Source organism: Plasmodium brasilianum, chromosome 1 (assembly GCF_023973825.1).
Source record: "Plasmodium brasilianum strain Bolivian I chromosome 1, whole genome shotgun sequence".
Taxonomy (NCBI): Eukaryota; Apicomplexa; class Aconoidasida; order Haemosporida; family Plasmodiidae; genus Plasmodium; species Plasmodium brasilianum.
This window is the reverse complement of record NC_090114.1, coordinates 752,248-763,017: the sequence shown is the minus strand read 5'-3', so window position 1 is coordinate 763,017 and position 10,770 is coordinate 752,248. Positions and strand designations below refer to the sequence as shown.

Below are 10,770 nucleotides of genomic sequence, written 5' to 3'. Positions count from 1 at the left end.
CTTTTTTGTTTTTACTCCACCACCTAACCTTATCAGAAATGGAAAAAAAAAAAAAAAAAAAAAAGAAGAAAGGCATACAACATGCCATAATACATAGCATAACACAGTTTGACATAGACGCACCACTGCACATTCCTCGTGCCGCACCTTTTCAAGTAAAATGAATGCCAGGGTATCTTCCGTAAAGCTGGCCCCATGGGTCTTCAACTGCCTCTCTCAGATGAGAATTTTCATTATTATGATGTTTATTGTATTGATGATAATTTTTTTTTTTCTTCATTGATCTTTTACTTATATAATTAGTTTCACTATTATGGATCATGTTTACATAGTTCATGTGATGATTATATATGGGTTGAGTATAAGGAAACTGAGGAATTGTATTTAAGTAAAAAACTTGCTGACCATGTATAACTGATGGAGGAGATGATGATGTTCCTTGCGGGGGTTGAAAATTATGTTCATCTCCGTATGTCGTTAGATGCCTCTTCTTATCATTATATTTATGAAAATTCATCGTTTGGACTACACTGTTGTTACTTGGGTCTTTCTAGTACTTACGTATCCACGCGCACACGTGAGAAGAGATGCATATGTTCTCATGCATGTACGTACTTATGTGCGTACATATATATATATGCCGTTATGGTGAACGTATCTACAAACGTACGTACATACTATAATGGAGAAAGGAAAACACTATTTTTAAAAGCTCAGGAACACTATATAATAATTTTTAACTTATCCAAATAATTTGGTTTCACTTCTCTAGAAGCTTATATGCTTACGGACATACATATATACATACATACGTACTTAATATATACATCATTCATATACGTACTTAATATATACATCATTCATATACGTACTTAATATATACATCATACATATACGTACTTAATATATACATCATACATATACGTACTCACAATTATAACTACAAGTTTTAAAATTATGAGAAAATGAACGTGACAAATAAAAGGCAGAGTCCTTTTTATTTAGTCAAATATTTTCCCTTACTGTATTTTAATTTTTTTTTAACTTCATATGAGTTCATGTTCGTGCTTCTCTATTTCTGCGGATGGTTCCTCACAATGCAAGAGCCAGTAAAAATAAATAAAATAAAATAAAATAAAAAATAAGATTAAAAAAGTAAAATAAAAAATAAAAAAAAATAAAATAAATAAAACAAAATAAAAAATAAGTTTAAAAAAGTAAAATGAAAAATAAAAAAAAATAAAATAAAAAATAAGTTTAAAAAAGTAAAATGAAAAATAAAAAAAAATATAATAAAAAAAATAAAAAGTAAAAAATAAATGAGTAAAAAATAAATGAGTAAAAAATAAAAAAGTAGAAAATAGAAAAGTAGAAAAAAAAAAAAAAAAAAAAATAGCATATAAATGAGTAAATAAATGCATGAATGAACAAGTGAACACATGAACAAATGGCTACTTAAAGAGGCCGAGTTTTTGTCCGTTTATTTATGCAGCGCAGGCCTACCAAAAAGTTAAGTGCGCGGGTGATTTAACACAGTTGAAATAATAGGAAAAAAAAAAAAAAAAAAAAAAAATTAAAATAAAAAGGGATAAGGAATGGGAAACACAAGGGCAAATAGTGCTCCCTCGTACTGCACATATGTATACTTACATATTTACATATTCATGTATACCTTTTCATGCATAATTACCTGAAGAAAAACACGACCATAGACCATATCCCTTGGTAGATTTTTTCCATAACTATTATATTTTGTATATAATAAAATTGTTTATTGCGAAGAAGCACAACAAACATAATCCTCGGTTTCGTGTTCATTGAACTACTACGTTATTAAATCATTGTAGTTAAATCAAGATGTTAACAACTGATGATAATATTTTTTTAAGGCTAAATTTTGTCCCATATATACGTACATGTACGGTTTCGCATAAGCATCATGTATACATAGAGATAATGCAATTATGTGTACAAATTTAAAAAATAAAAAAAAAAAGGAAAGAAAAGAAAGATAAATGGACATATATATGGATTGATAGGCAAACATAACTATAACTGTGAAATTATAACACATTTAAGGCAAAACAAACTAAAACAAAGTTAGTAATAATTTAAAAAACAAATACTGTGGGCAGATATTAATTTGTAGAGCCCATCATTTTTCAAACATATATCCATATGTGTGTATATATATGTATATATGCAAATATAAATACATAAATGTACATGTATACATGTACATATAATCCCATATAACGAGCTCTAAAATGACGGTAAAACCTTATGTACAATGGTAAATCTGCGCGGAGAGAGGGTGCGGGGGGGGGAGAATAAGCAAAGCCTTATAACGTTGACAATGTGCGCTACATTATTTATCACTACTTTAGAGGCCTTTTTATTACACAACATGGGAACATAGATGTATGTACGTATTTGAGTTTGTGCTTATGTTTGTGCTTGTGTTTGTACTTATGCTTGTGTTTGTACTTATGCTTGTGTTTGTACTTATGCTTGTGTTTGTACTTATGCTTGTGTTTGTACTTATGCTTGTGTTTGTACTTATGCTTGTGTTCGTGCTCGTGCTTGTGTTCGTGCTCGTGCTTGTGCTCGTGCTCGCTAGCGCTTTTGCATGGGCGCATATATCCATACACAGGCACGAACACCCTGAGTATAAAATTCCTGAACTTGTTTTTTTCTACACAACTACATATCTCCTCTCCTCTTTTTATACAACTTTTCATCCATTTTTAAGAATATACCTAATGAATTATATTTCCACATTAGTCTCTTACGAAGAAAAGTGGGATATTTAGTTGAATGCATATAGCACTACTTCATACTATTGAATAATCTTTTGCCCATTTATATATAGCTCTTTTGTTTTATTTTCCATCTCTCCACTTTTCTACTACTTTTCCCATTTCTGCACTTCCAAGTTCTTCTTGTTCCACTTCTCTTCCCCTTGTGCTACATCCTGCTGAGCAGTACTTGCCTCACTTGATCGTGATCGGGAGACAACGCTTGGAGCAAGTCGAGGTGAATATACCTTTTTGGAAATTTTTGAAAAGAGCTGGGTGCAATATACTTAACAATTTTTCGAAGAATGACGATTGCCTGGTCCTTTATATTTGAGCCATATTTTTCATTTTGCATGATAATAGATAAAGTAGTCATAATACATATTAACGTATTGTCATTTATAGAATGTAAAAGTAGAAAACTTTTAAACATCATCATATGAACAGAAGGATCGTCTTCATCGAACTTTTGTGTATATGTATATGCTTCTTTTAAATATAAAAATAATCTATTTATGATTAACAAATTCAATTGAGCTAGATGGGCATTTAATTTAATATACAAATTTTTCATAATATATTGTAATAAGAAAACACAAGAACGTAAAGGAACAATATTATTTTCAACATAAAAAATTAAAAATTGAGAAAAATATTGTATTAATTTATTTTCTTCATGGAGTAGTGGACCTAAAGCAATAGCAAGTTTATTAAAATGATGACCATTCATTTCGTATTTCTGCATTTCTAATTTATTTAAAATTTTCTTATATGCATGGAAAATGTAGTTATCATTCGTTTTGAAATATAAATTGGACAAACACATTAACATGGTCAGGAGATCGTCGTTATTCCATTGAGCCGCCTCATAACAGAGGAGTTTATTTATGCATTCATAAATAAGCTTAATTTTGCGATGATTTTTCGAAATGTTGAAGTGGCTTATGTTTAGCAGGATCTCACACGAGAGGATAATAAGGCGGGGAGGACTGGCAGGCCCGGGGTTACTGGGATTGTTCGGTTGTCTGAGATGACTAAGTTGTCCTTTGCCCTCATCGAGTCTTTTTCCCCCTTCGTTGACGTACACCCCTGTAGATGAGATGTATACGTGGTCAATGTTCATGTTTAAATCTCGGAGAACGTTCTCCTTTTTCAGTTCTGCTTGTTTTTCATATAACAAACTCCTACCAGTTGTGGTCTTGCATGAATTAGGATAATCCTCCTTCAATATCTGTTCATCATACAAGTCTGTATTTTTGTTCTGCATCCTTATCATCTCCTTATTAACATAATTCGTTATGTACTGAACACACATAGAAAAGAGTAAATTCATATTATTTTTTAAATTATTTAAATTTGAAAACTGTTTCATGTTCTCAATGAATCCATATATGCCATAGGTAACACAGTATAACTGGGAAATGCTCATATGATAAACCCTCTCATTTATTAGGTTCAAAAGTAAATTTGTTGCAACGTCCGTGCTATCAGTATTAGCAGTGGAATCTATATTAGCAGTGGCAGCAGGGTTACCGTCAATTTTCAATATCCTCAGAGGCTTAGCACCACGTGCATTGCTGCTACTACTGTATGTTGTTTTCTCCCTTATACCTATTTCTTTATCTACTGCATAAGTGCAATACTCATTTATATCTTCTTTTGGCTTGTTTTGTTTTCCATGCCCATTTTTCACATCTTTTGTACTCCTTCTTTCCCCATCATCATTAGTTTCTCTGATCTTCTGAAATTTCATACTATGACATTTTCGAAAAAAGCGTACAACAGTTTTTGAATCGTAGAATACAATATTTTTTAAAAAGATTTCACATATATGCATGAAAATTAAACGATCATTTATCTCTATCCATTTAAATATAGTTACTGCTGGTAGAACCATATCCTTGTTTATTTCGTTCATTTTATTTAAAAAGATTAACTTGCAATTGTTTTTTAACGAAGCCACTTCGTCTTCACTCAAGACGAGGTTACTACTATTTAGCTTGTCCTCTGAATGGCTTCTTCCATTTTGGTTCCTCAAAAAGAAGTTATTTTCCCTTTCAATCGTTCCATTCGATCCATTGGTTGAGTGGTTTCCTCCTTTATGCTCACCGTCGTCAAGAGGGAGGTTCCGAGTGCTGCTTGAGGTATGAGCATTGGGTGCAAAGGTTGTAATATTTGCGGAGGTGGTAACATTTTCGAAGGTAGTAGTACCTGTGTTCACTGCTTCAACCGCGCATGAAGGGGCAACGTGCTTTATCGTTACATGCTTCTCCCCACTTTGCTCCCGCTCTCCTCGAGAAACCTTGGTTAAGTTAATGTAAAAAGGGAGTATTTGAAAAAAGCGATGAACATCTACATTCATAATTTCACTCCTTAAGTGCAACAATATTTTGTAATGTAGAGAGTTGTCATAAGGAAACTTTCTTAACTTAAAATCATTCCTTATATTAACTAAGCAATTGCATATATCGTTAAACAAAACTGTGTTTAAACAAGTTAAATTCTTGGTCATAAGGACCTTTTTTATTTTCCTAATACATTCAATGGGGTATTCATTCCTAGTATAACAACAGCATTTCATAAGTGTAACTAACTCAGATACGTTTAGCTTAACTATATTATTACAAAGATGTGAATACAACTTTAATATAGTTTCTCCTTTAATAAAAAAATGTGAAAAGGACGCTTTATTATGTTCTATTATTTTTTCTAATACTCTACATATGTCTTTTACACTTAGCGTATTATATATATTACTTAAATGTATTAGCATGCACACGTACATGTTTTTATTTTCACAAAAATTGTATGTTAAAACGAAATTTACAAAATTTTTATTTTTCAATAAGTATATGTTAAAGTAGTGGAAGTCGTTCATTTTTAGGCGGTCGGTGCTATTGCCGCTATTGCTGCTACTGCCGCTATTAACGCTATTAACACTGTTGCCTAACTCTTTATCAGGGGAAACCACAGTGTTGATATAGCCCTTTTGGGAAGAATATACAAGCTTCCCTTTGCTACCTTGTTCTATGACTAAATATGCGTTCTTTAATTTGAACATATTAAAAAGAACATTCTTTCTTAACACCCCCATTTTTCTAACTTTCAATCATTCCTTATATAATATGTTAAAAGAAATAAACTTAAATCTGGCAAATACATCATAATGCCACAGCACTGCAATTTTGAAAATAAAATAAGATGCGGGAAAATTGTAACGAAATGTAGCAAAATGAACGAATTGCAACAAAATGTGGCAGTATTTTGCACAATTTGAAAAAACAGAAAAAATTAAAAAATTGAAAAATAGAGAAAAATTGGTAAAATGAAAGGCACAACAAAATAGCTTTTTTGGGCTTTTTTTCTTATACTTTTATGCATAATATATGTATATAAATTTACGTAAGTGCACATTATACTTTATGTGCCCATAATACATTTATGCACGCTTAGTACGAGGAGTATATATTTCCCCTACAGCACATTTCCCGTACATGAATTTACATATATATATATATATATATATATATATATACGTATATCATCTATATAATGTAACAAGTTTATTTTATTTATTTTTTTTTTTTGGAAAAATTGTACGCTTCACTTTCTACATTGTTTATTTATATAAACCTAGTTCCACGAAAGGTGTATGCATATAAGAGGTAGCTACTCTCATGTGCGCACAATATGAGAAAAAAAAAAAAAATAATAAATAAAATATATATATATGTATATATTTGTATATATATACTTCATAATGGTATCTAAGTACAAGCGTTACATACATTATTCATGACGCGCGAAATATTTTTTAAACATGTTCTACTTTTTCTCAGATGTTTAAGCAGCAAAAAGTCAAATGTACATACGTATACATATATATATATATATATATATATATATACCTTATACATGTATATTATATATTATGTGTGTTACTGCCAAATGATAATGTAACTCATCGTTTATATAAAATATACCCGACACCACCGGATGTAGTTAGGGTTTAGAATATATTCCTTCTCAAACCCGTAATATAATAAATAAAGCACTTTTTTCAAAAAAAAAAAAAAAAAAAAAAAAAAAGAGTAACCATTAAGCAATTTTTTTTTTTTTTTTGCGTACAATAAAAAAAAAAAAAAATTTCGTACCTATATATATATTTATTTTTTTAAGTTACCTAAAATTATATAAATATGAAGACAGAGGGTATCATTTTTTTTCTTTTTTTTAAACATTCATTATTTATATTTATATATTTTTTCATTTTTTCACTTTTTCACCTTTTTCTTTACTTCTGTTTCCTAATTCTGCCTGTGCTTAATTTTATTTTCGTCGAAGGTTTTCTTTTCTTTCTCATTTAGTCTGTCGTTTTGCCCGCTTTTTCTTTCATTCATATATTATATATATATATAGATATATATATATCTATATCTATATATATATATATATATAATATACATAAGTTTATGTATATATCTATACCTAAAAAATATTCAATTTTATAAGATTCGCCCATCTTGCCCATCTTTTTTTTTTTTTTTTGTTGCGTTCAATATGTACATATATATTAATTGTACATGTAGTATTATATATATATTAGAATCTAAGTACCACCATTATTCTATTATTTAAATTAATGATAAGGCTTATACATTTTTAAGGTTATAAGTACATTTTGGCTGTAACAATGTTCAGAATAATTGTCATGTAAAAAATATACTAGTAGAGCTTTTTCCTTTTCGCGTAAGGTAGTATGTAATATTATGTTTTATAATTTTATTTTATATATTTTATTACCTTATGTAATATTATTGCGATATATATGTATTATTGCGATATATATATATTATTGCGATATATATATATTATTGCGATATATATATATTATTGAGATATATATATATTATTGCGATATATATATATTATTGCGATATATATATATTATTGCGATATATATATATTATTGCGATATATATATATTATTGCGTTATATATCACTACGTCATATTTTATTACGTTGTACTATGCTACTTTACGCATTTGCGAGTAATATATTTTTTTTTTTAACTGCCGTGAAACCGAATATTATTTTTATGATTCTGTTTGCCTTTCTTATTACTCTTTTTTAAAATATTTTTCGCTTTAATTTTTTCAACTATTTTTCTAATATTTATCTAATATTTTGCTAATATTTTGCTAATATTTATCTTATATTTTGCTAATATTTTTTTAATATTATTCTAATATTTTTCTAATGTTTTGCCAATATTTTTCTAATATTTTGCTAATATTTTTTTAATATTATTCTAATGTTGTTCTAATATTTTGCCAATGTTTTCCTAATATTTATCAAATGTTTTGCTTTTATTATATATTGTACCATTTTTTAAGTTTTAATTTTTTTATAACATATATATAATTATTATTTTTTTTTAATTTTTAACTTATGTTATTTTGATAATAATAGCTCCTTCTTATAGTGTATACGTACATTCGATTATATAATATATGTATATATACATGTATATATACCTGTTTATCGTAAAATCTATCTCGAGAGACTTTTTTCATGTTCATTGTACACTAAACAGAGTATAACTATAGCTTCTTTTCTTTCATGAGCATTTGCAAGAAAACAGCCCCACTAGAGGCTGCCATATATATATATATATATATACATATATACCTGTATATACACAGTTGTTATATGTAGTTAGGTACATATGTATATGTTCCTATATGCGTGCGTTTAATGTTGTTTGGACATTGTATGTAGAACGTTTGCCTTTTTTCTTGTATAACAGTCATATGCTATGTTTATAGTATATAAAGTACTATTTACTAATTACTAAATTTTTTTTTTTTTACCACCTCCTACTCCGTGTTTCATTTGTAGAAGCCGAGAGGACATTCTCCTTGTTACATTTTTATAGTTATATTTATGCGAAAGAGAAATAAGAAAAAAAAAAAAAAATTAGGTGTTTGTAGAATTAAAGTATGTAAGGACACATTAATTATATAAATATTTTTTTTTTTTTTTTTTAACTGATTATAATATTATATATTTATGAACAATGAGTAAAGGTAAAAATAATAATAGTGAAACATGCGTGTACAACAGAAAAGTCGAGGGGTCAGACAGTGAAATGGAAAGTGATAGTAGTTGTTGTATAGAAGAATCAAAAAAAAAGAATAATTGTAAATACGTAAGTCACGAATGTGAACATATACTTTTCTTTTCATCATTTCAGTTATCTCTAGCATTTATGTTTTCAATATATTGTAAATTTTATTATTTAGCTATATTAAATGCAGGATTATTTATAACGTCAATATTACACTGGAGAAAACCAGAACTAGGTTTAAGAAGAACAGTTGATATTATTATGATGGCAATAAATTTATTAATACATGCATTTTTTTCATTTAGTATAAATTCTCTTTGTGTGTTTATATGGGTTTCTGCAGGAAGTTTATTAATAATGTTTTATTTTGTTGGTAAAAAATTTAGCTATAACTCCTATAGCACAATATATCATTTGTTAATACATACTATTGGAAATGCTACTGCCCTGGCAATTTACTACATATCAAGGGAAAAAATTATTGACTATTCCTAGTGCTTAGTAGAATAAATGTATGAACAATTCTAACAGGGGGAGAAATTACGAATAAGTATAAGTTGAGTAACTGGGAGTAAAACACATATAAGGGCGCTCGAAATGAATCATATTAGATTGATCTTAATTTTATCCCGAGGATTTGTTTAGTTGAGCTCCGCATGGACCCAAGGGAAGAAGAGGAGGAAGAGCAAATGGAAGAAATGCATATTTTTTTTTGATAACAAAAAAATAAAAAAAATATATCAAACAGCATTTACATTACGTCTTCACTATTTGAAGATTAAGTAATTGTTATATATAAAGAAGAAACATAGTACATACTCTGGATGTCTATGTTGTATACACGAAAAGTAAAAAGTTATTAAGGCTATTTTTAATTAAATAGTGCTCGTAATAATGTGACGTAAAACGCACAGCAAACGAGTAGTGGACGACAGGTTTTGTGCCAATTTTTTCCTTTCTTTTCAAATTCATAACAACAAAAAGTGATTTATATGTATATACATACAATACATATACATATACGTACATATACATACATATACATACATATACATACATATACATACATATATATACATATATCATTATATGTATGTATTTTTTTTATCCATTTTTGCCACATACTTTTTTAAGTAATTCATGTTTCCGATGTTTTGTTTTTAATTAATTGTGAAATTGTGGATATATATACCACGTTTAAATATTGAACATATGTGCATGCATATGTGTACATGTGAATATATATATATATATATATATTATATATATATATATATATATATTATCCATGTTTGATTATTTTATTAAAATTTTTTTTTCTAGTTCCTTAATTCTCACCGTCATAAAAAAAAAAAATTAAACTATTTCATTTGACCATGATCTTTCATGAACAAAAGTAATTAAAACTTATTTTTAATCTTTAATCTAGAGCGAAAAGTAGAGGAAATAAGAGAAAAAAAAAAAAAATGGAAAATGGAAATGAAAATGGAAAGGAAAAAAAAAAAAAAGGGGGGAGAGAAGGATAATGAAATACTATATGGAATAACTCCTACTCTTTACTATTTTTCCAAGCAGCTATGTTTACAGTATTGTAACCACTCATGTAGCATACGAATAAAAAGAGTTACATGTTCATTCAATGAAGGAAAATAATATAAATTCTTTATTGTAACTCCAACTTGTATTGCACCTACATATATTTACGACGATATTTGTGCAAAGTCTCCCAATATGTACGTGTTTTTTATGCGGCACGAATGCGATTTGGGGAAATAAAAAAAAAAATAAAAAATGATAAAAGTTGATAAATAAAATAATAAAATGAGCAATAAAAAAAAAGG

The 10,770-nt window shown here is 28.2% G+C and overlaps 3 protein-coding genes across 3 annotated transcripts; 1 reads left to right on the top strand and 2 right to left on the bottom strand.

Moving 5' to 3' along the window:
* Positions 1–151: 151 nt before the first annotated feature.
* On the bottom strand, positions 152–517 carry MKS88_000488 (uncharacterized protein; the record flags this gene model as incomplete). Its single annotated transcript, XM_067215967.1, has 1 exon — positions 152–517. One exon carries the CDS (start codon positions 515–517, stop codon positions 152–154), a length of 366 nt encoding a protein of 121 aa, XP_067075725.1.
* Positions 518–2,262: 1,745 nt separating this feature from the next.
* On the bottom strand, positions 2,263–5,892 carry MKS88_000487 (uncharacterized protein; the record flags this gene model as incomplete). Its single annotated transcript, XM_067215955.1, has 3 exons — positions 2,263–2,299; positions 2,708–2,787; positions 2,998–5,892. 3 exons carry the CDS (start codon positions 5,890–5,892, stop codon positions 2,263–2,265), a joined length of 3,012 nt encoding a protein of 1,003 aa, XP_067075724.1.
* A 2,986-nt stretch (positions 5,893–8,878) lies between these two features.
* On the top strand, positions 8,879–9,424 carry MKS88_000486 (uncharacterized protein; the record flags this gene model as incomplete). Its single annotated transcript, XM_067215944.1, has 1 exon — positions 8,879–9,424. One exon carries the CDS (start codon positions 8,879–8,881, stop codon positions 9,422–9,424), a length of 546 nt encoding a protein of 181 aa, XP_067075723.1.
* Positions 9,425–10,770: the final 1,346 nt, after the last annotated feature.